At 39.8% G+C, this 26,148-nt stretch overlaps 1 protein-coding gene across 4 annotated transcripts in view; it reads left to right on the forward strand.

Moving 5' to 3' along the window:
- The window catches only part of LOC126237047 (ATP-binding cassette sub-family A member 7-like), a 607,922-nt gene that overhangs the window by 526,368 nt on the left and 55,406 nt on the right, over window positions 1–26,148 (forward strand). For 3 of the 4 annotated variants that reach the window (XR_007545024.1, XR_007545023.1, XM_049946811.1), the window contains exons 39-41: window positions 3,270–3,409; window positions 3,665–3,712; window positions 10,029–10,145. Coding sequence is in view for 1 of the 4 variants with exons in the window: in XM_049946811.1 (XP_049802768.1) it covers window positions 3,270–3,409; window positions 3,665–3,712; window positions 10,029–10,145 (305 nt within the window). In the remaining 3 variants the exon portion in view is untranslated. The remainder of the gene's footprint in view (window positions 1–3,269; window positions 3,410–3,664; window positions 3,713–10,028; window positions 10,146–26,148) is intronic. The other variant, XR_007545025.1, reaches the window with a different exon arrangement.

Here is a 26,148-nt window from a genome sequence, read left to right on the forward strand (position 1 = left end):
AAGCGCTCTACCAAATGAGCTACCCAAGCACGACTCAAGACCCATCCACGCAGCTTTAATTCCACCAGAATTTCATCTGGAAACGTGATGTGGCTAAGCCGAGTCTCCAAAGTATCCTTTCTTCCAGGAGTTCTAGTTCTGCAAGTTTTTCAGGGGAGCTTCTGTGTTTGAAAGGCAGGAGACAAGGTACTGGCAGAATTAAATCTGTGAGGAGAGGTTTTGATTCGTGCTTGAGTGTCCCAGTTGGTAGAGCACTTGCCTGCGAAAGGCCAAGCTCCCGAGTTCAAGTCTCGGTCTGGCACACAGTTTTATTCTGCCAGGAAGTTTCGTATCTGTGCACACTCCACTGCAGGGTGAAAATTTCATTCTAAGAAATTCTGTTTTGCTCAAGGTGGACCTTCTCCAAAAACAAATCTGTTTGAAGAAGTATTTTTGAGACAGATTGTATTTTTTCATCCTCATATACTGTGGAATCTTTGCATATAATTTTGATTTGTGTGTGTGTGTTTTGCATAAAATTCTCTTTGTGTCTCATGTTTTATGTGTGGCTAAAATTTTTCTTAAATAAATTTTCTCTGGTGCATAATAAGATTACAATTTCATAAATGTATACAGAGGGAGGAGTTAGGGTTTTTAGTTTCCAAAATAATGGGCAGAATAATTTTTTTCTGTGCAGTACACATGTGTCTGATAATTTTCTTCTGCAGTTTCAGTATTCGAGGTTTGCTGTTTGAACTTCCCCAGGAAACTATACCATATCTAATTTCAGGTTAAACAACCGTAATATGATATTTTTTATGTACCGTGCCAGTAGAATTTGTTAGTATTTACATTGCAAAATCAATTTAGTTAATTCATTTAATAGGAAGTCAATGTGTATATTACTACAGCCTAACAATATAAAAACGTATGTTGCTACTCACTGTAAAGGTGACATATTGAGTGGCAGACAGGCACAACAAAAAGACACTTATGCTTTAGCTTTTGGCCAAAGCATTCATCAGAAAAGGAAACACACGCACACACACACACATTCATTGAAACAAGCACACATCACACACATGTGACTGACATCTCTGGCAGCTCAGCAGACCAAAATGCAGCTATCACATAGAATGGAAGCAGCAATTTGGAAGGGGCGATGGTGCAGAAGATGAAGGGATAGCAAGGTACAGGTGGAGCGAGAGAAGAACACTGTCTCGCAGAGCACGGAGGGATTAGGCTTCCAGGAGGTGCACCGTAAGTGGGGGAGGGGGGCAAAAACAGTAAGGAGTGGGAAAGGGGAAAGGTGGGCAGGTATGTTAGCCAGAGGACGGCACAAGAATAGGGAGGAGGTGACAGAACAGAGGTGGGGAAAACTGTTGGGTGAAGGGTGTGGGGCAGAATTTTACAGCAGGTCGAGACCAGGAAAATTTCGTGAGTGGAGAGTCTGTTAAGGATAACTCCCATTTGCGCTGTTCAGAAAAGCTGGTGCTGGAGGAGAGGATCTGGACAGCTCAGGTGGTGAAGCAGCCAGTGAAATCAAGTATGTTGTGTTCAGCTGCTTGTTGTGTAACAGGGTAGCCTACTTTGCACTCTGCTACAGTTTGGTGGTGGCCATTTAGCTGCTTGGTAGTCATACAAGTACAAACTACTGCGCAACGATTGCAGCAGAGCTGGTATATGACATGCCTGTTGTCATAGGTAGCCCAGCATCTGATGACATAGCATAAGCCTGTGACGGGACTGAAATAGGAAATGTTGGGTGGATAGATTGGGCAGGTCTTGCACCAGGATTTTCCACTGTGATATGATTCCTGTGGCAAGGAGTTGGGGTTGGGAGTGGCTTAAGGATGGCCTAGGATGTTGTTGTGGTTGGATGGGCAATGGAATACCACTTTAGCAGGGATCTTGGATAGGATGTACCTCATTTCAGGGCATGATGAAAGGTAATCAAAGCCATGGCAAAGGATATGGTTCAATTGTTCCAGTCAGGGGTGAATTGGGTGATGAAGGGGCCTCTCCTCCATAGCTGGTTCTTGGGGCTGTCGGGAGTATTGAGTGTGTGGGGGGAAATGGTATGGGATATCTGTTTGTGGATTAGGTCTGGGGGGATAGTGCCTGTCTGTGAAGGGCTTGGTGAGACCCCCAGCATATTGGGCAATAGAGTTCTTGTCACTCCAGATACACAGACCTTAGGAGGCCAGGGTCTATGGGAGAGTTTTTTGGGTGTAAGGGATTACAGCTGTCAAAAACAGGTACTATTGGTAATTGATGGGTTTAATGTGGACAAAGGTGTGGGTAGAGCCATCTACGGTGCTGCTTATTGTAATCAGTGTTGGTGCAAGATCCAGTTCAGTAACAACAGTTGGAGTTCAATGTCTGCATCTGCTTTTTTCTTGCTGTTCCTGGCATTTGCCCTATTGTGCAGGGTGTTGTTAACACAGCACCATTTGCTGATAACATTTGTCTTGATGCTCCTGGAGTCATAATTGTAGTACAAGTTGCTGCTGTTACTGTAGTAGATTATTCCTGACTGTGCTCTGTTTCTCTGTATTTCGCATTCAGATTACTTGAGTCTTCACCACCAGTTTATGTTCATACAAATGACAGTACTGAACAAATTATCTGAATTCAAAGAGTAATCACCACATTAAGATGATTGTATAGTGGAAAGATCACTAAAGGGAGCTGTGTCTGGAGAAAGTAGATTGGTATAATCACAGTGTAATATAATTCTGAAGAGCAAGATCCACTGTATAGAGTTCCAGTAATGGATACAGCATGGGAATACCATAAAAGTTATTTTCCACAAATCTACCCTGCCTAAACATTGTACTTGCATCCCCCCTATTGCCCCCTCCATTTCTTTCTTTGTTGCTCAGTTTTGTGATGTTACCTTGTCATTCTCTTCAGTCTCATTTTGACAGTGCTACTGAGAGACACCTGGTTCCATTTGAGTCATGCTTCATATTACCTCCTCATTCCCTCCTTTCCCCGTAAGCCTTACGCCCTTCTAGTTGTCAAATGCATTTCCTACACCCCGTTGCCCAACCACATCACTCAAACTGAGTCAGTGTTTCTGCAGCCTCCTGTATTTGTGTGCTTTAGTGAATGTAATTAAATATCAAAATGAAAAGTGGAATGGAAGCTGCTAAGTCCCCACACTGTTACATATTACTAAGCACCATACATCATCAGTTACAGGCAACTGATTACCTTATCTTTGTTTATTATTTACTTCTTGGAATTTCTGTTAGTTTTCTGATAGGACTGTTAATTATTTTCAGGTATCAGTACGCAGTTGAATGTGTTCTCATGGGATTTCTTAGGAAGAAATTTCTTTTGCTTATTTATGGAAGGAATACTATTTTTCTTAGCAACACTGCTAATTGAATACAAATACAAAGTGTTGAGATCAGTAAGAAATGTAAGTTCTATATATAGTGTTTTATTTGAGTCACATCATCTTAATTTCCTTAGGTCATACCTCATTCAGTTTTTTGTCACTTAATGTGCATTCTATTTTGTCAATTGTAATATATGGCTTTTTTCCTTTTTGATTAAATTCATATGTTGTTGCTGAAAGATAGATGTCACAATAACTAAAAATGTGGGATATTTGCATGTCCTTTTCTAATTTCTTTGATTGGTGTATTGGCTAAAGTTCTTATATCTTTTCCAGGTAATCTCAAAGCTTTCTCCAGGGCATTCAAACAAGTTATATAATAAGGTAATTTCCTTCTTATGGTGCCATGCAGAAATATCCTACCAGACATCACATTAAGAACAGAAATTTATTAAAATACGAAGTAGGATGTTTGAAACTACAGAAGACAGAAAATGGGTCTATACTTCAGAGTTCACAAGAACAAGAGCAAATGCATGTACATGCATGAGCAAGCGTGCATGCACTTGAGAGCGAGAGAGAGAGAGAGAGAGAGAGAGAGAGAGAGAGAGAGAGTGCTCAGTTACTCTTCAAAACACTAGAAGAATGGATCCTCTTCCTGAGTCAACATCATACTCGCTGACAATGGTCACGAGAATTAGTGCAGAAGTGCGAATCATTGCTGAACAGTATGTGACCCCATTCTTCAGCACTCCAAATGCAACAATTTGTGTTGTGATGTTATTGTCAGCCCTTGCATGGAAAGGTAATTCCCTCTTCTGGCTGGTGCTAGTCTCCAACCAATGGTGTGGGTTGGCACAGAATTTTGCAGGGAGTCCTGTACTGGCTCTGAGATGAAATTGACGTTGTTTCTACTGGGGACAGATCTGGCATTCTTGCTTGCCACAGGAGTATCTCAACATCATGTAGACAGTTCATAGACGCATATGCTGAGTGTGGATGAGCATTGTCCAGCTGAAAAATGTTGCCGTGATACCATTGCATGACAGATGGCACATGAAGGTGCAGGATGTCCACCATTGTGGCATAAGAGTTCTCTCAATCACTATCAGCCATGGCCTGAAGCTGTACCCAATGCTCCCCCTGCTGTGATACTAGGAGTAATATCAATGTGCCTCTTCAAAACACTAGAAGAATGGATCCTCTTCCTGAGTCAACATCATACTCGCTGACAATGGTCACGAGAATTAGTGCAGAAGTGTGAATCATTGCTGAACAGTATGTGACCCCATTCTTCAGCACTCCAAATGCAACAATTTGTGTTGTGATGTTATTGTCAGCCCTTGCATGGAAAGGTAATTCCCTCTTCTGGCTGGTGCTAGTCTCCAACCAATGGTGTGGGTTGGCACAGAATTTTGCAGGGAGTCCTGTACTGGCTCTGAGATGGAATTGACGTTGTTTCTACTGGGGACAGATCTGGCATTCTTGCTTGCCACAGGAGTATCTCAACATCATGTAGACAGTTCATAGACGCATATGCTGAGTGTGGATGAGCATTGTCCAGCTGAAAAATGTTGCCGTGATACCATTGCATGAGAGATGGCACATGAAGGTGCAGGATGTCCACCATTGTGGCATAAGAGTTCTCTCAATCACTATCAGCCATGGCCTGAAGCTGTACCCAATGCTCCCCCTGCTGTGATACTAGGAGTAATATCAATGTGCCTCTTCAAAACACTAGAAGAATGGATCCTTTTCCTGAGTCAACATCATACTCGCTGACAATGGTCACGAGAATTAGTGCAGAAGTGTGAATCATTGCTGAACAGTATGTGACCCCATTCTTCAGCACTCCAAATGCAACAATTTGTGTTGTGATGTTATTGTCAGCCCTTGCATGGAAAGGTAATTCCCTCTTCTGGCTGGTGCTAGTCTCCAACCAATGGTGTGGGTTGGCACAGAATTTTGCAGGGAGTCCTGTACTGGCTCTGAGATGGAATTGACGTTGTTTCTACTGGGGACAGATCTGGCATTCTTGCTTGCCACAGGAGTATCTCAACATCATGTAGACAGTTCATAGACGCATATGCTGAGTGTGGATGAGCATTGTCCAGCTGAAAAATGTTGCCGTGATACCATTGCATGACAGATGGCACATGAAGGTGCAGGATGTCCACCATTGTGGCATAAGAGTTCTCTCAATCACTATCAGCCATGGCCTGAAGCTGTACCCAATGCTCCCCCTGCTGTGATACTAGGAGTAATATCAATGTGCCTCTTCAAAACACTAGAAGAATGGATCCTCTTCCTGAGTCAACATCATACTCGCTGACAATGGTCACGAGAATTAGTGCAGAAGTGTGAATCATTGCTGAACAGTATGTGACCCCATTCTTCAGCACTCCAAATGCAACAATTTGTGTTGTGATGTTATTGTCAGCCCTTGCATGGAAAGGTAATTCCCTCTTCTGGCTGGTGCTAGTCTCCAACCAATGGTGTGGGTTGGCACAGAATTTTGCAGGGAGTCCTGTACTTGATCCGAGATGGCAGGCATGATCTGAAGGGATTATGATGTACTTGGTGCACAATATGGCAATCATGCCTTGTGGGAGTCAGACTTGGTTGAACAGAACCTTAACACTGAATACACCTGCATTTGCACTCCCGTGCAGTCCAACATTGGACAGCTGTCACATCCTACGTGTCCTTAACAATTATCATTCACCATCTGACACATTTTGCCTCCCCCGGCCCCATCCCCTCTCTCCTATGTACCCTGCCAGGCTTGGTAACAGCATTAAACATGATCAAGACTAATGCACACTGGTGGTTGTTCTGCCTGTCACAGAGAATTAAAAGTCAAATCATGTGCATACTCATCAATTGTGTGTTACATTGCCATCTGACTATATCTTCTAGATGCTTCACTTATTTTGACAGGCAGTGTATTATCAAATTACCAGCTTACTAATACTGAACTGCCGGAAATTAGTAGCATATAATTAGAAGCAATCCTTGAATCCAGCAACAAAGAATACATACATACATAAAAAAATCATTTAAACAGCAAAAGATGTTGGGGGAGGGGATGAGTAAGGCAACTACTAAAGACAAGATAGAAGTTTCAAGCGAATAATAATAGGAACTCAGAAGACAAATGAGGAATTTATGTTTTATGGACATCACATTCGAACGTTTGAGAAGGTAATTGTCACAGTAGCTAACAATGAGGAGGCAACACTGAGCATCAAAATTTATGCTCAGTACCTGTCAGCTAGGGAAGTTGTTGAAACCAACATGACAGCATGGCTTAAACCCCAAAAAACTTGTAAATCATCATTTTGCTGAGGCCAGAAGGATGACAATGCTACAGTGGGTCTATTTTGCAAGAAAAGAAAAGAAAAGAAAAGAGAAAACCGGGGATCTATCAGACTCCTCTGTATACTGTACAAGTTATTCCCTAAAATTATCATTAGATGCATAGGAAAATTTGACTTCAGTCAGGCAAAGGAACATGCTACTTTAAAAGTAGTTACAGCCAAATACACTATTTGCAAGTCATGAGCAAAATTTTACACCTGGGTAATGATTATGACTTGACCCTGTGTGTGCTCATCAGAGCTTTTGAAAATGACTTTGTGTTAGTTTTAATGAAATCTGTTCTAATAGCCCTTTAGAAGCAGGGCACAGAGTCTAAATATATTGCTATACTGAAGAATTAGTGCAAGTACTGCAGCTTCTGTTAGACTTAATCACAATATGAGTAATTCAAAATTAAATGAGTAGTCACGCAAAGAGATTACACATCAGTTAAACTATTCTTAGCAGTTCTAGAAGTAGTGTTCATATCTTTAAACTGGGCTACTGAAGAAGGAATATGTCTATGAAATGTATCTGAATCACCTTACATACAAACATTAATCCTTGTTCCATAGATCATGAATACAACATTTCGTTATGATGAGGAAAGTGTCACTTTAACATAAGTTTTCTTTACACAAAATAATTAATTACCTCCTTTTCTTTTTTCTTTTTATTTATTTAGTTATTTATTTTTTTACAGTCATATGTAAGAACTCATCTATTGAGTAGGAGTTGTTATTCAGAAATTCTCCCAATTTCCCAATTTTGAATTTTGATTGGTTATTTGTCAGACCTTTAATACTATTTGGCAAATGACCAAAGATTTTTGTGGCAGCATAATTCACCCCTTTCTGTGCCAAAGTGAGATTTAATCCAGAATAGTGAAGTCTATCCTTTCTTCTAGTGTAGTAGCTATGCACTTCGCTGTTGTTTTTGAACTGGGATGGGTTATCAATGACAAATTTCGCAAGTGAATATATGTATCATGAAGGTACTGTGAATATCCCAAGTTCTTTAAGTAAATGTCTGCATGGTGATCTTGGGTGGGCTCCAGCTATTATTCCATTTACATGCTTTTGTGCAATGAATACTTTCTCTCTTAATGACGAATTGCCCCAAAATATGATGCCATATGAAAGCAGTGAATTAAAATAGGCAGTGTAGGCTAATTTACTGATATATTTATCACCAAAATTTACAATAACCCTAATAGCATAAGTAGGTGAACCTAACCGTTTCAGCAGATCATCAATGTGTTTCTTCCAATTCAATTTCTCGTCAATGCACACACCCAGAAATTTTGAGTATTCTGCATTAGCAACAGACTTCTGGTTATAGTCTATATTTATCAATGGCATTATGGCATATACTGTACAGAATTGTATAAACTGTGTTTTCTCAAAATTTAGTGAGAGTCCATTTGCAGAGAACCACTTAATAATTTTCTGAAAGACATTATTTATGTTTCCTCGGCTGATTCTTGCTTGCTGGGTGTGATTACTATACTTGTATCATCAGCAAAAGGAACTAACTTTGCATCTTCACAGATATAGAGTAGCAAGTCGTTAATATATATTAAGAACAATAAGGGACCAAAGACTGAACCCTGTGGGACACCATTCTTGATACCTCCCCAGTTAGAAGACTCTGCTGATTTTTACAGACTATCTGTACTGTTAATTTCAACCTTCTGCATTCTTCCAGTTAAGTATGAATTAAAACATTTGTCCACTGTTCCACTCATACTACGATTTTTAGCTTATTTAGAAGAATTTCATGATTCGCACAATCAAAAGCCTTTGAGAGATCAGAAAATATCCCAGTCGGTGATGTTCAGTTATTCAATGCATTTATTATTTGACCAGTGAAAGCATTTTCTGTTGAAAAGCCTTTCTGAAAACCAAATTTACATTTTGTTAGTATTTCATTTTTATAAATATGTGATGCTAATCTTGAATACATTACTTTTTCAAGAATTTTAGATAAAGCTGTCGGAAGTAAGATTGGGCAGTACTTGTTAGCATCAGACGTATCCCGTTTTTTATGCAATGGCTGGACAATAGTGTATTCTCAGTCTGTCTGGAAAAATGCCCTGTTTCAGTGAGCTACTACATAAGTGGCTGAGAATCCTACTTATTTGCTTTGATGATGACATTATACTGTTTGCCTCTAATGAACAGAAGCTTCAACATTGGAAGAACTTAGTAGAGTAAATTTGAAAGCGGGTGTGAAAATCAGTTATAATAAGACTAAATAATTGCCCATAAATTTGGTGACAAGGGAATAGTGCAAATTTACAATGAACACCCAGTACCATTTGATAAGTTTTCCTGTTTATGACAGTTGTAGACAGCTGCTGTAGAAATAAACAGAAGAATAAAAATGGCATGGAATGCTTTTAGTAAACTGTATTGTTTTTACAAAACTAAGCTTCCAATATATGCAGAAATGAAAGGTAAATAGATGGCATTTGAACACATATAGGAATGAAGTGTATGTGTATAGCTGAAGACGTGATGTCTGGATGTGTGTGAAAGAGGCCAATACCCAGCAGTAGATGTCAAATGTAATGATGGTGGATGGTGGCAGGTGTAATTGAGAGCAGAAGAAGGGGGCAAAATAAGTTTAAATCTGAACCATAAACAGATAGACGAACAGAGAGAAAATGTTAACTGAAAATAAAGAAATAAAAGGAAAATTGTGGAGAGAGAAAGTGTAAGTGGGGAGAGACTAGTTAAATTAACAAAACTTTTGTTGGAGTCTTTACCTATGTCTAGAATCTGGAAGCTTTGCTAGTGGAACGGAAAGCAGCATGTAAGAGCAAGTGTTTATTAGTGAAAATAAATTGATTTATGCAGAAATTAGCTTATGAGGTTTGCTGGTTTAAGTTATATGAGTTACAGATTTAAATTCATCCTTCCCCCCTCCTCTGATAGCCATTCACACTTGCAGGTTTTGTTAAAAGTGGCATTTATATGTCATGGAGTTCTAGAATTTAAATATTTTTTATGGCCTGAACTTGAATATCCTGTTAATGCTCTAAAACTTTCAAATAATGCTATTTTTAATTTGTTTGTTTCTTCAAGAAACAAATAGTAAATAAGCAACAAAATAATAAGAAATATAAACATCTGACAGATATAAGCTATATGCCTGACCAGAATTAAATCCTAGATTTTTGAGTTCCATGAAGTATATGAGGTTGTGCAATGCAGTTCAAATCCTAGTTATGCACACAGTTTTAATTTGCAGGATGGTTCATTGTGGTGCAGACTTTGATGCGGAGTTAATTATTGATATTAATAAGAACCAATTAGTAAATTGTTCATTTTTTCAGAAATTTCCAGAGCCAACTGGCAAGAGGAAGGGAGATGACGATGTTGCTGAAGAGCAATCCAGAATTTCTAAGGGCAATACTAGGAATGATATTTTACTGCTGCGTGATGTTTCAAAGGTAAGTGCTATAAACTGAAGTACAATCTAATTTCATTAGCAATTTTGTATGATATAAGAAACAGTTTAAAGATGGGAATCAGTTTAGGAACAGTGAGCTTAGGAAAGATAAGCTTCCAAAATTCTGGGGAGATTTGAATGAATCCTGCTTTCGCATTTGTCAAGTGTATTTTATGCTTGTATATGACACAGAATAAATTAACCAGGCTTTTTTGGTAATGCGAAATTTCAGCAGCAAAAAGTCTGCTCTTACACCAGAAAACAGAATCATCCGGAGAATAATAGGCAGATTGTAGAACAATAAGATCAACATTAGATAACACTTGGAAATCAAGGAAAGATATGAGGAAATAGCAAATTAGATTACAAATCACACAAAATGAAAGACAGACAAATGGGGGGGGGGGGGGGGGGCTCCAAATCAAGATCAACAAACAAACAATGAGAAGAATGATTGTGGATTAAGAAAAAAGTGTCGGGAGCTGACGTAACAGACTTGCACAGCTAGGCCGATTGTGGGATGGGGTGGCAATTGGAGCCAGACAATGACGCTGATGGGAGCTTAAAGTCTGGCGAGCAAACCCTGGTCTAGTGTCTAGCTGGTGGCATCTGGCTTTGGCAGATGCCAGTTGCTCAGTAACTACAGTGGTCTCTGTTCAACCCCAGGCTTATCAATGCTGTGGCTGGACATCTTGGCAGGTTTTGTGTCATGACGACAATGGTGTGGTAGTGACCTCATGGCCCAAGCTGACACTGTGCAAACATCAACTCAATTACGTGCTGATTCAATGACCTACTTGGCCAGTATTTATTACAGCAAAGTGGGTTTGTTTTAGTGTTTATGCTAGAAATGTCATGTCACCATGTTCCGAAGTGTCCCTAGTTTCAGTAATTAGCAAGTCACTGACTGGCAGGCTGGTGGCAGTGCCCAGTGGGTGCCATGGCGTAGTGCTGTGCTGGTGTATTGTGGCAAGTGTCGTTTTAATGACATTGGGCTCTCTTGCCTAGCTCTCTGCTTTTATACAATTAACACTCGCCATTAAGTTTGCAGTGTGTTAGTGAGGCAGTTGTCAGGCAGTTGTCATGACATCAGCTTACGTAAATCATCAGAGTCGGCCAAGGAGTATGCAGGCCAGTCACCTGAGATAAGTACTGCTGTAATAGTGGCTTAGCATTCTGCAGCACAATATTCTAAGGCCAGCAGTGGCCTAACACAGTTTCTGCAGCCATCTACATGTTGTTAGCCTAGCTCTAGTCATAATACCTTCGACTGGTGCAAGTACGTATATTCCCAGCTCAGCCAGTAGCAACATTCCAATAGCGCCACACATTAGTCATCATTCGAATGTGTAGCTGAGCTTCTACAGCCTCATTGAGGAGGAGATACCATTCAGGGCTGGAAAGAAAGCCTATGTGCACTCTGCTTGTGTGCCGGGGGGGGGGGGGGGGGGGGTCTTGTGGAGGCGACCTTGCCTGCTGTTATCAAGTATGCAGGGTGCAGTTGTTTGCAAGTTCTGGCACACATCAGCACCAACAACTCCTTTCGCATGATTTCTGTGGCCATCCTCAGTTTATACAGGTGGCCGGCAGAAGCGTTGAAGGCTATAGCGTTGGTGAAGGCTTGCAGCCTCAAACATGGGGTGCAAGCAGAGCTCACAATTTGCAGCTGAGTGGAGGGTCTCAACCAAAGGATTCGTTGACTCTGTGACGGTCTTGGCTGCAGATTCTAGACTCGTGTTATCAGATTGTGGGTTTGTAGACGCCCCTTAACAGATTAAGGGTGCACTACCTAAAGGGAACAGCTACTTGGGTAGCAGAGTACTGCTGGAATGCACATGAGGGTTTTTTAAACTAGGCGGTCGACAAGCAAGAGAAGGCAGACAACATTCAAAATAAAGACACTTTTACTGTCAAAATATCATCAGTAAATTGTTGAAGTACTCATAACAAAGTTCTTGAATTTACTGCCCACCAGGAAAGTTCTTACGCTCAGATTATTCTCGGGACCAAGAGCTGGCTGACCCCAAACTGGAAAGCTCTGAGATATGTAGTGAGTCATGGAATGTATATTGGAAAGACAGATTAGAGACCACAGGAGGAGAAGTGTTCTTTGCAGTTGACATAAAATTGTCTCTATTGATGTCGAAGTTGAGTGTGACAGTGAAGTTATCTGGGCACGTATAACATGTTTGGGTGAAACCCAGCTAAATGTTGGATTTTTCTCTGGCCACCTGATTCTGCTGTGACAGTCCTAGAGCTATTCAAAGAACGTCTGTTATCAGTAGCATGCAACTACTCACATCAAATATTACTAGTTGGAGGCGTCTTTAACCTACCAAGTATAGACTGGGATGTCTATGGATTCAGTGCAAGGGGTACTGACACACACTAAAGTGAAGTACTTTTGAACATGTTTTCTGAAAACTGTCTTGAGAGCTAGTTTGGCAACCCACATGCAATGGAAGTATCTTCGACCTTACAGCTACAAATAGATCAGACCTGATCGACAACGTCAGTATAGAAATAGGAATTAGTGATCGTGATGTCCTTATAGTAACTATTGTTATGAAAGTTAATAAATCAGTTGAGAAGAGCAGCTAAGCAGTTTTTAGCTTCTCACTTAGACAGTGAATTGACATCACTTAGTTTCAGTAAGATTACATAGATTGTAAATCTTGGTCTGGAGAATCATGTGCCTAATAAATGGATTAGGGACACAAAAGATCCACCATGGTTTAATAACGAGATTTGGAAAATGCTGAGGAAGCAGAAGCTGTTGCACTATAGGTTCAAAAGAGAATGCACAAAAGATGGCAGGCAGATGTTAGTAGAGATCTGTGCATCTGTGAAAAGAACTATGCACAGTGCATACTACTGCAACTGTCATATCTTTGCAAAAGATCTGGCAGAGAACCCAAGAAAATTTTGGTCCTATGTAAAATTGGTAATTGGGTCTAAGGCTTCCATCCAGTCACTTGTTGACCAGTCTGGTGTGGCAGTTGAAGACAGCGAAACGAAAGCTGAAGTTTTAAATTTCATGTTCAAGAAATCATTCATGCATGAGAAAAATATAAACATAATGTCATTTGAGCATTGAACAGAATCCCGTATGAATGACATAGTAATAAGCATTCCTGGCATAGAGGAACAACTGAAAGTGTTGAAAACAAATAAGTCTGGATGGAATCCCAGTTTTTCAAATTGTTCTCTAAGGCATTGGTCCCTTACTTAGCTTGCATTTATCATGAATCACTTAGGGCAAAGTCTCAAGTGCCTGGAAAAAAGTGCAGGTGACTCCTGTGTATAAAAAGAGTAAAAGAACGTGCCTGCAAAATTACAGACCAGCATCCTTAACACTGGATTGGTGCAGAGCCGTTGAATGTTTCCGTGTTTAAATATAATAAATTTTCTTGAGACTAAGAAGCTTATGTCCTTGAATCAGCATGGTTTTACAAAGCATCTCTCATCCAAAACTAAGTTTGCCCTTTTCTCACATGATATACCATGAACTATGGATGAAATGCCAGAAGCACATTCCATATTTCTGGATTTCTGGAAAGCGTTTGACATAGTGTCCCATTGAAGGCTGTTAAAGAAGGTATGAGCATATGGAATAGGATCACAGTTATGTGAGTGACTCAAAGACTTCTGAAGTTATAGAACCCAGTATGTTGTCCTCGATGGCAAGTGTTCATCAGAGACAAGGGTATCATTGGGAGTGCTCCAGAGAAGTGTGATAGGACCACTATTATTCTCTACTTACATAAATGACTTGGCAGGCAGGGTGGGCATCAAGCTTTGGTTGCTTGCTAATGATGCTGCGACATACAATAAGATGTCAAAGTTGAGTGACTGTAGGAGAATACAAGATGGCTTGAACAAAATTTCTAGCTGATGTGACGAATGACGACTCTAAATGTAGAAATAAAAGTTAGTTAATGTGGATGAGTAGGAAAAACAAACCTGTAATGTTCAGTCGCAGTGTCAGTAGTGTTCTGCTTGACACAGTCACATCAAATTATAAAGAATGTAGCAACCAGTAGTGTAAGCATAATTTATTTATCTTGTTGCAAATCAGTTTCAACTGATATCAGTCATCATCGGTGTTAAAACAAATACATGAGACAGGGCATAAACAACAACTGCTTTAACAAATGAAAAAATTGACAATAAAACATAGTTACATAAATTACAACATATACAGATGTCTGAAAATTAAAATTCAAAGTCATAACATACCATTTTTCTAACCAATACATGCCATAAGTAGAAGTACTCTCATTGGCAGATTTATATTATGAAGTAACACATCATAGGTGAACACTACAACAAGACAACATGAGGTGGCACCACCTTGCAATAAGTGCCCTCTATGTAAAATACAAAAGTAATGTGAAGTACAAACAATAGGGAATATGTCACATTACAAAAAGGGTCATTCCATATCAAATCACCCAATAAAAAATAAATTTTACACCCACCTCCTTAGATTTTCATGAAATTTGGCTCAAATGGTTCTAATACCATCCTGACAACACCTGCAATTTTTTTTGCTGTATCTCTTACAGTTTCTTTTTATAAATTTTTAAAGTTTTTATGTTTTGCGTTTTCTGAACCTTCGGAAATGGTCAATTTAATTTGTATTCAAAACTTTAAATTTGCTAATCTTAAAAACTCTTTTAGATAACATCATGAATTTTTGCAGCAAGTTTATTTATTATACGTATTTGAAGATAAAAATGATGCTATTAAAATATATTAATATTTTCTATGAAAAAAAATATATATGTATTTTTTTCTTTTTTTTTAACGGATGTTTTGTTTTATAAGAATTGCAATATCTAGAGTCTCAGACCTGATAGAATGCTCAAATTTGTTTTAATTTACTCTTAAACATATAGGCTACTTGATAAAACAAAAATAATGATGGCTTTTTAACATGTTTATTAATTATAGTAGATTACATTAGAATTATGTACGAAGATAGTTTACTTACGACACTTATGTATAACCCAACTGATTGCTTGAAACATTGAATTTTTTGAGTAATTTTGTCTTTTTAATAAACATTAATGCTGATTCAAACTGTTTTTCCACTTCATCCAAGAGCTTTCAGTTCTTTTGATACAGTCTTTTTTGAAGTAATAATTCTCCCAGTGCCGCTTGATTGAGGTGCGTGTACTACACAGACTATGTGCTCCAAAGGCACTATGCAGGAATCTTCTCTTTCAGGCCAATAAAATGATGCAGCGGGTCCTGAAGGATGTAGAAATAGAATTTCTGCATCTTCTTCATCATTGAATATTGTTTTTACCAGTCCAAAGTACCAGTTACCATCATAATTTGCAGCCACATAGCAATTTATGGACGGTTCAACACGAACCCAATCAGAAGAAGAATGGAAAGAAAAGACTAAGGAGGGTTTTACACTATCTGTAGTCCTTCTAATTTCAAGGTTGTTTGTTGGAAGTGGTTTGAAGTTATGAAAACTTCTAGTTCCAGGAATGGTTCGGGTTGCTGAAAAACGTTTTTCTAGTTTTAACCGTAGCAAATCAGCTTCTTTTTTGTCAATAAAGTGAAAATGAATGTTCTCAATATTTTTTTCACAAAACTTATACACATTGATTGCTGTCATTATTTGTTCTTTGTCTGAAAGCTGTAGACTGGCTTTCCTTAAAATTCTTTTAATAGTTCCTCCTAGGCCATCACAAATTGACTTCCCATGACTTGTTGCAAAAAAAGAGTGTTGGGCCTTCAAATTAAAGTCTCTCAAGTGTTCAGTCAAATTTTTAAAACTGTTTCTATTTTTATACTGCCCAGCACAACCATCTGTAAAGTAGTGAACTGAGTCAATGTCAGTATGATGTAATGACAGCCACTTTGTAATTTCTTTTTGTACAAAGTTAACAAAACCAGTGTCATGTTCTTGGTCATCACTAATAAAACAGTGGTTGGAAACAAAAACATTGTTTTCCTCATTTCTTAGAAAAAACTCCAACTGGGTGTAGAGTACAACCACCTCTATTCCAGTGGTAACTTTGGATCTCATTTTGTATAACAAAGGAATAAATTTCACTGAAATCCATCACAATAATTGCTGTTTTGGGTGGTGGGTCTTCTTTCAATCTTTTAAAGGCTGCTGATTGGGATTTTGCTATAAACGAGTGCGGGGTGAGCTTTTCCAATGACCTAGTCTTCAACACTGATAGACTGTTTGATCATTTCTGCCCTGTCTGTGTTAACCCACTGACTGATTACAATTTCTTCTTCTAAATCATAATCTTCACTTAGTTTTTCAGTTAAGTACTCAGTTAGTGCAGTATTTGCAGGACAGCTGTCGCAATGATGTAGCATGCAGTTTTGGTTTTCCGTGTTGCACACAAGCATCTTAATTAGGTCTTTATAAGATTCTTCAATTTTCACAGCATCCAGTAATAGTTTATCATTCTGGTGGATACTGCATACACATACAGTGTGTGTGCCTGCAGCACCAGCAAGGATACACCATTTAGGTCTCAAGAAACAAAATTTTGAAAATCCTACTTCTACCTTGGGATTCTCCCATTTGAAAGAATAATAGAGTTCTCTCAAGTTACACAAAATGAGTCTTTTTTGCATGTACACATTTTTTTGAACACTTACTTTGTCTTTTGTTCCAGGTAGCACTCTGGAACTTTCATCCTTTACATAAAAATCTGTTACAAGTCTTACTGTATTTTCAGAAAGAGTTTTACCTTTTTTTGGACCAGGAGTTTCCAAAATACCCTTTTCAGATTTTAGCTTCCTAGCTTGTCGCACCATGTACTCACTTACATTAAATTCTTTCATCACTTTATTTCGAGTCCTAGAATCTGGAGCCAAGGTCAGAATCTGGATTTTTCTAGACCTCCCAACAGATGAAATCTTCTCTTTCATAAGAGAAATCATTACATCAAAATCCTTTGCTTTCTCAACCACACTTTTATCTTCTTTGTCATCATCAGAACTTGGTGCATCATATTTTAATGCTTTTGAAACCGCCTTTTTTGCAGTCTTTTCAATACTACTAACCTTCCTTTTAAAATAAGACCCTTTACTTTGTTCTGACAAGCCATGAAGCTTTATCGGTGTTAAACCTAAATAATCAAGAGCAATGTTTGTTTGTACGAGGGATTCATTTCTGGATTCCAATGATCCTAATTCAACCATGACTTCATCATCTGTTTCACTTTCATTGACTTCAACTCTTAATTTTTCCTCACAAAAGTTACGGCATGTTGAGCAAAGCTTTTGTCCAGGTTTTATGCTAATATTTTTTGTCAGTAATTGTTTAGAAAGATCCAAGCCTACACTTCTCAACGATTTTTTGATGGGCTTTTTGTGTTTTTTTAGTGGGTCTACACATGTTGTTTGATACTTTTCAAAAACATTTAAAAAGTAGTAGCTGTGGTGTGAACATATGTTCTTAAATTCACACAGATTAATTCCAGATCGTAAGTGGATCAAATCTTTTTCTTCCTCACTCAATTCTGATACCGGTTGTAACTTTTTTGAAGGTGTGTAGGTTGTTTGGAAACAGTCAGATTTTTTAAATAACCCTACACTACAGGTTTGAATATCTGACATACTGATTTCACTTTTGGTCTGATTACTGTTCTGGTTACTTTTATAGGATATTGGAAAAGAATCTCTGTAAACTAAGTAACAGTACTTACTGAAAGTTCAAATAAACTTAATAAAATACTATCCAAGCACTATTTAACACTGAAATAATTTTTTACTTCAAAACACAGGAGTAACAATACAAAATCCAAGTGTACATTGTTACTCCAAGAAGACAAAAACTTATTTTCGGTGTCTAAGTCACTTGGTATTTTTTATTTTTAAAATATAATTAATATTATTTTAAAAATTAGATAACTATTAAACAGGTTAAAAAGCCAACATAATTTTTCTTTTATCTAATAGCCTATACAATTAAGAGTATTTTAAAACAAATTTGAGCTTTCTATCAGGTCTGAGACTCTAGATATCGCAGTTTTTGTAAAACTAAACATCCGTTAGCTAAAAAAAAAATAAAAAACTTGAAAATTTTTTTTCATTTGGAAGAATTTAATATATCTTTATGGTAATTTTTTTTAACATTTAGATATAATACACAAACTTATTCCAAAATTTCGTACTGATATCTTGAGTATTCTTTAATATACAAATTTTTTTAGTTGTGAGGACACGTTTAAGTTACAGTTTCCGACTGCTGAAACAACGCCAAGTCTAAAAACTTTAAAAATTTATAAAAAAAAACTATAAGAGATAAAGCAAAAAAATTTTACAAGTGCTTTCAGGATGATAAAAGAAGTAATTGTACCAAGTTTCATCAAAATCTGACATGGTTGGTGTCAAGGCCTGGGTGACTTGACATGGAATGACCCAAAAATTACACAGTGAAGGTAATTGATAATACCAATTTAGATAATCACACCAAGTGAAAATGTCCGAAACATTGTTTGTCAGATGACAATAACAAATTAAATATATACGTCAAAACTACGATCCTCAAAATTGTAAGAAGAGAAAACTCACTAAAATATGATTCCATTCACACAGATTTAAAAAAAGAAACTTATTTGTCATAATAACGAAACCGAGTAGTGGTATCAATGGCCATCTGCCGTTCTACATACGAACTACAAGTGCATCAAAAGGAACGTTTATATTACTTCCAATAGATGACACTACATTACTGAATCACAAATCCAAACTTGACAGAGTCAGGTAAAACTTACAGTATGAGATAAATAATCGTATTACTTAAATAATGTGATTAACAAAGTGTTGCGCGTATGAAAAACCATATATGTGGATAACGACTTTAAATAGCCTCTTAAACAAATGTACCACGCGCCCTTATATTTCTCTTGAGTATGGTGGTAAACAATACAAGGATTGCCATGTCACTGCCAACCACCGGTGATAATATAGGTGCTCAAAAGTCAATCACAAAACAACACAAACAGCCCGCTCAAAATATGTAAAACCAACTCTAAACATCGAAAACCACTTACCATTTGACAACCACATTTTTGAATAAAAATGGCTGTTTAGGTGCGAAAATTGGTAATTGCATCAGCTTTCACAAAATACATATTTTCTTTAAAAGTTAATACATATAAGGAGATACAAAACCATTTATAAAACCAAAAGTTAAAATTGTACACTACTGACCATTAAAATTGCTACACCAAGAAGAAATGCAGATGATAAACGGGTATTCATTGGACAAATATATTATACTAGAACTGACATGTGATTACATTTTCACGCAATTTAGGTGCATAGCTTCCGAGAAATCAGTATCCAGAACAATCACCTCTGGCCGTAATAATGGCCTTGATACGCCTGGGCATTGAGTCAAACAGAGCTTGAATGGCATGTACAGCTTCAACACGATACCACAGTTCATCAAGAGTAGTGACTGGCGTATTGTGATGAGGCAGTTGCTCAGCCACCATTGACCAGATGTTTTCAATTGGTGAGAGATCTGGAGAATGTGCTGACCAGGGCAACAGTCGAACATTTTCTGTATCCAGAAAGGCCCGTACAGGACCTGCAACATGCGGTCGTGTATTATCCTGCTGAAATGTAGGGTTTCGCAGGGATTGAATGAAGGTTAGAGCCACGGATCGTAACACATCTGAAATGTAACGTCCACTGTTCAAAGTGCCGTCAATGCGAACAAGAGGTGGCCGAGATGTGTAACCAATGACACCCCGTACCATCACGCCAGGTGAAACGCCAGTATGGCGATGACGAATACATGCTTCCAATGTGCGTTCACCACAATGTCACCAAACATGGATGCGACCATCATGATGCTGTAAACAGAACCTGAATTCATCCGAAAAAATGCCGTTTTGCCATTTGTGCACCCAGGTTCATCGTTGAGTGCACGATTGTAGCCTGTGATGCAGCATAAAGGGTAACCGCAACCATGGTCTCCGAGCTGATAGTCCATGCTGCTGCAAACGTCATCGAACTGTTCGTGCAGATGGTTGTTGTCTTGCAAACGTCCCCATGTGTTGACTCAGGGATCGAAACATGGCTGCACGATCCGTTACAGCCATGTGGATAAGATGCCTGTCATCTCGACTGCTAGTGATACGAGGCCATTGGGATCCAGCATGGCGTTCCGTATTACCCTCCTGAACCCACCGATTCCATATTCTGCTAACAGTCATTGGATCTCGACCAACGCGAGCAGCAATGTTGTGATACGATAAACTGCAACCGAGATTGGCTACAATCTGACCTTTATAAAAGTCGGAAACGTTATGGTACGCATTTCTCCTCCTTACATGAGGCATCACAACAACGTTTCACCACGCAACGCCAGTCAACTGCTGTTTGTGTATGAGAAATCGGTTGGAAACTTTCATCATGTCAGCACGTTGTAGGTGTCACCACTAGCGCCAACCTTGTGTGAATGCTCTGAAAAGCTAATCATTTGCATATCACAGCATCTTCTTCGCGTCAGTTAAATTTCACATCTGTAGCACATCATCTTCATGGTGTAACAATTTTAATGGCCAGTAGTGTACAATAAATAGACGTCACTCGATATAAGGTGACATAAATAATCATCAGGAAGAGAACAATTATATCGTTCTTATGTGAAAAAATATGAACAATCTTGTGATCACAGATCATCTGCTCAATACAGCAGAACTTATATTCCAAGGCCTAAAATATTCATTGAAACAACGATTAGCTACATAAGTTTGCCCAAAAAATATAAAGGCCGCTATATATCAAGTAAGGTGATACTGATAACGACATGTTAGCCATTAGAAAATGGAAAAACAGTTACGACATAATCTGTTAATCTACTCCTTCAGCGAACGAGATAGAACCACTGAGGCCATCTACAGGGAAAAAGCATAGTCATTGATGTGCACACATCATTTCCATGACAGTAGATGGCGCTGCAAGGGACTAGAACTATCAAGTATGGTGTGCACTTTTTACCTAGCTAAATGGATGAAAAGCTATTATTTATTTTTCATTGCTGGTAGAATGAGTAAAATCATGCTCGATTAATACGCTCGATAAGCGAACATGCCCAGTTCCCTCAGCAAACTATTAGCAACACTTAATGGCCACATTAGCATAGAACAGTTGTTCCAGCATATTCAACAATACCACAGCGGTTATCTGTGCCAAGTCACATTAGTGGGAATTTCATCCTTGGAAACTTTCTTAATCCCGGTCATCACTTGTGTGGCCTATGACCAATGACCCCACCAATCTCCAAGCCCACCATCTACCAACCCAGTGGATCAACCACAAGATTTGAACAAAGGGACAGAACATTGTGGATTTACCTCTCATAACACACAATGTGATGGAATGCGTAGGGAAGAATAACAAACAATTTATGAAGAGTAAATAGTGATGTGAGAGGGAATGCTCTATAGGTGCAGGGGGAAAATGTGAACTAGTAGTACCACGTTGTTTTAGTATTTCACAGGATCAGCAACACGCTGGAGTTTGGAAGACTAAAGTCTCCCAAGGAGGAGGAAATTTTTTGGTCTTGGCCTCGGGCAGGCCATCACAACCAGCCAAGTGGTATGGCAGGCTGTGGCACTTTGCAACATCCTATGGTCAGCAGTGGACTATATTGATTGCTACATACTGTAGCACAATGCTGCATTTCTGCAGCCAGCTCTTTGAAGGGAAACTAGCTTATAATAAAAACCTCAGCTGGAGTGAGTATATATACTCCCAGCTTAGCCATTAGCAGCATTCCATTGATGTCGTGCGTTTGACCAGCACAGCCTCTGTGTCAGTCATTGTTCGAATGTGTGGCTCAGCACATACAGCCTCACTGAGCACCATCATTAACTAGGTACAGCCACTGGTCTATGAGATGACAGCTAGCCCCAATGAGATTTAATTGTCTCCGCTGCAGCAGGGCCACACATTGGGTCTCGTCACCTGACATACCAGCCTCCATGAGTCCTGGGTTCGAGTCAGAACATCTGTGTGCCCCCACCAGACACTTTGGTCTGCGTGCAGTGTTTGCAGCTCAAAAACAGAATGTTGTACTGTGGAGCTGACACGTGAAGTTGTCAACAAGGGCACTGTCACTGCCAGCCACTGTTATGGTACCACAGTATCCCACTGCCTTGTGTATTTGGTCGTTGCCCACTAGCAGTGGCCAGCGCCAGGGCCACAGTCATCAACGTCTTCTATGTAAGCATTGATTAATAAAGAATGTTGTTGTTAGTACGTGGTCTCGACTCTGCGTTTACTCAGTGCTGGTGATCCTATCCCACAGCTCCTCACACATTCCACTTTGGAGGCAGAAGGGACCATACTGCAGCCTTAATCGTTAGTGAAGCAGTCATAACACTGTGACCACTACAGTGTAAAATAGTGCTATTGCATGTGTTTTCGGAGTCTTTCGCAGCAGCATTCATGAATAAAACATTCTTGGTTTTCAAGCCACGTCAATTCGAATAAAATCCTCGAGCTTTTGATAACCATCTCTGCCATCGTTGTCAGGAGTTCACTGACTGCCAGGTTTGCTACAGTTTCTCACTTATAGAGGCATGATGACATCATCAGCTGGTGGAGCTATTGCCCATGGCAGCACTACTCGCGCCAGGGGCAGGCGCTGCGTTTGAAACTGCCGCTCCTGCGTCGCGCATCTGTCTGTGCTTTCTTTCTATGTCCAACGCCCGCCCACATGCCCTGCTGAGTGTGTATCCCCAGTCTCTGTTGAAATTGTTGTTGTTTAAACAAATCTCGGCCGCTTCCTTTATAATGGAGTCCCAATATGTAGATGCGTGAGCCAACACTTTTGTATTTTCGAACTGTATTTTATGTCCAAGTGAACACTTTGGTATTTTCGAACTGTATTTTATGTCCATTTTGTAGGCAATGCTCCGCTATGGCTGACTTGTCAAGCTCCCTTTGTTTTATATGGCGCTTGTGCTCAGTACTACGCTCTGCAACTGTGCAAATTGTTTGTCTGATATACATTCTGCCACATTCACAGGGTACACCATACACATCGGACACTGGAAGAGCAATGTCGTCTTTAACAGGGCGCAACATATCTCGTAACTTAGGGGCAGTCCGGAACACTGGTCTTAGCCCATGTTTCTGCAGCAGACATCCTAACTTGCTGCTAGTTGCTCCACATTATGGCAGAAATACAGTCTGTTTGGCCTCTTGTACTGATTCACCAGGTGTCTTTCGTCAGCGGCCCTTGAAAGCGTTTCCGATGTTCCTTTTGCTGTATCCATTTTCCCCGAAAACACATTTTAAGTTCTGCAATTCAAATAGACGGCTTGAAAACCGAGAACGTTTTATTCATTAGTGCTATTGCATAATGTGGGGCTAAATTGACACCCTCAGACACTGGATAATTACTTCTGCTCTTCACTCAGTCAATTTATACAAGCACTGCACTTTTCTCCATTCTGTGCAAGAAAGGAGAATTGTCACATAATCAGTTGGTTGATCATTTTAGTACTTTTCACTTGTTTAGGTCTGGAGAATCAGTATTTTCTAGTGAGAGTACTTTAGATTGGAAAGGATAACAATAATGAAAATTTCTGGATGGAAACATACGTAAAACAAGGGAAAGGCAACCACTTACCAATGGAGGAATGGTGTGGCAGACACCCAAACATCGGTGGTCACAGTAGCAACAAGACTACTACTACGAGCATGGATTTTGCGCGTGTGTGTGTGTGCGTGTGTGTGTGTGTGTGTGTGTGTGTGTGTGTGTGATGAAATGTTCTGAGACTGATTTTATTCCTAGTGTATAAGCGACGTCAGTGCAGTTATTAAGGTAGCAGCTTGAACTAAAAACAGTAATCAACAGCTGTACATATTCTAGTGGTAACTTATGAGCAAGCTGTGTTAAGTAGTTGCCACACAGCCATGATGGGTCAGTGTTTTTGTGTCACAAATCTCAGTGGCACAACATCTCTGAATCAAGTGTACAAGATGTTCTCCAGAACATTTTGAACAAGAGAAAAGTGTGTGCAAAGTTTTTCCTGCTCCCCTTGACTCCTGAACAAAAACAATGGGTGGATGCCTCCTGTGACTTGACTGAAATGCAAAATGCAGACAAATCTCTTATGGAAAAAATCTTCAGGGTTAATGAGACTCGGTGTTATTGATACAAACCTACCACAAAATGACAAAGTGCAGAAAACTGCAAAAAGGACCAACGTTTGGATGACATAACCAGTTTTGAAACCAATATCAAGTGCGAGTTGGACAACATCCCAAAGAAGGATTCTTCTGTTAGTTTCACATGATTACATGAACCTGCTGTGCATTGTACTTAAGCAGGGAGGGGATGAGGGTCTATGTGAAACATCTAATGTATTAAAACCACCATCCTATCTTTTCTCTATTTTTTATTTGCCCAGTCTCAAAACTTCTTGGGTTTTGGGGTACATTGATATAAAAGCAATGTTCCCCTTAAACTGATACCTAAACTGATAGCTCCCACAGTTCTAGAAGTATGGTGAGAATGAAAAGCAATGTTCCCCCTTGGGGAAAACTGTTCACCTTGGAGATGTCCGCATCTTCATTGGAAGGGGACGACTGCTGAAGCAGGTGTCATGCTGTCAAAGAAGAATACGGTCTGAAATGGTGCAGCCATGGACAGGTGCAGTTCCCATTCCCCCACCAGAGACCATAAAGAAGCACCAGTGATGGAGGAGCTGTATCCATGTCCACCTCTGGGCAGGCACTCGGCAACGTAGGCAGAAGAGAAGACAGACACGGCAACAGCAGCAGTGGCAACAGCGGCCACGGAGATGGAGGTGGGTTGGCACTAACTATTCCCTCTAGTGGTAGTGGCACCCATAAAAAAGACACCATAGGAGCCAGAGGGAGCCTGGATCGCTCCACAGTGGCTGGCATGGATGGTGGAGGTGGCTGTGGCTGTGGAGTGGTGGATCTCCAGTGCTTGGTTAGTCATGTGTAGGCAGAGCTGGCCGTAGTGTTAGGACACCAACCCATTGAGGTGCACACAAAACACAGGCAGCGTCTGCAGCAGCGATGGACGACTGCCAGTATCCACTTAGGGTGCCAGCCAAACCCACATTCCCAGTCAGTGGAGCCCAGATGGAACTGCAGTGGGGTAGGTGCCAGAGGATGGCTGGGGGGCCTGGTGACGAAGAAGCAGCTCTGTCAGGCTGTGGTCGCCAACTAGAGTTAACCTATAGGAGCTCAAGAACCTATCGAGGGCTTCTTCGGGAGAAGATAGCGTGACATATTTTTTCATCTGAGTTTTGAAAGTATGAACCACACAGTCCAACTCACCATTTGACTGAGGGTGAAACATGCCAAATGCCACTCTTTGTACAAAATGCTTCAAAATCTTGAGACACGAGTTGCGGGCTGTCATCCACCACAAGAATGTATGGTAATCCTTCCAAGGAAAAAAATCTTTGTGAACCACATAAGGAAATTTTGAGAAAGCATCAACTACAATACACCAATAACAGTTAAGGCGCCAATAACAGTTAAGGACGGGATGCACAGAATCAGCACAAATATGTTCACAGGGGTGCTAGGGGTGGGCCACAAGGGTTAATAGAGATAGGCCGACACAACACTTGTGATTTCACTGACAATACCCAGCCAAAACACGTGATGACAGGTCAGCAAACTTGTACGAGAAACACCCCAATGGTCCAGGTGGAGAAGGCGTATGATGTCCCGCCACATTGCGCATGGGATCACAACCCTATCTGCTGACTCTTCATTAGCCAACAGTAACCCACTGCCAAGTACCCCACACTCACAACCTGACGTAAGACAGGATTGGCCACAACAGCCACCAAAATTTGAGACCTGGTAATGGGAAAAATCATGCAGTGTTTTGGGCTTCAACATCTAAATGGAAACTTGGCAGTTCATTCTGATCAAATGCAGGATCAAGGCCAATCAGCAACTGAGAAAGAGCATCCCCATTAACATATTGTGCTGTGGGG

Source organism: Schistocerca nitens, chromosome 2 (genome assembly GCF_023898315.1).
Source record: "Schistocerca nitens isolate TAMUIC-IGC-003100 chromosome 2, iqSchNite1.1, whole genome shotgun sequence".
Classification (NCBI taxonomy): domain Eukaryota; kingdom Metazoa; phylum Arthropoda; class Insecta; order Orthoptera; family Acrididae; genus Schistocerca; species Schistocerca nitens.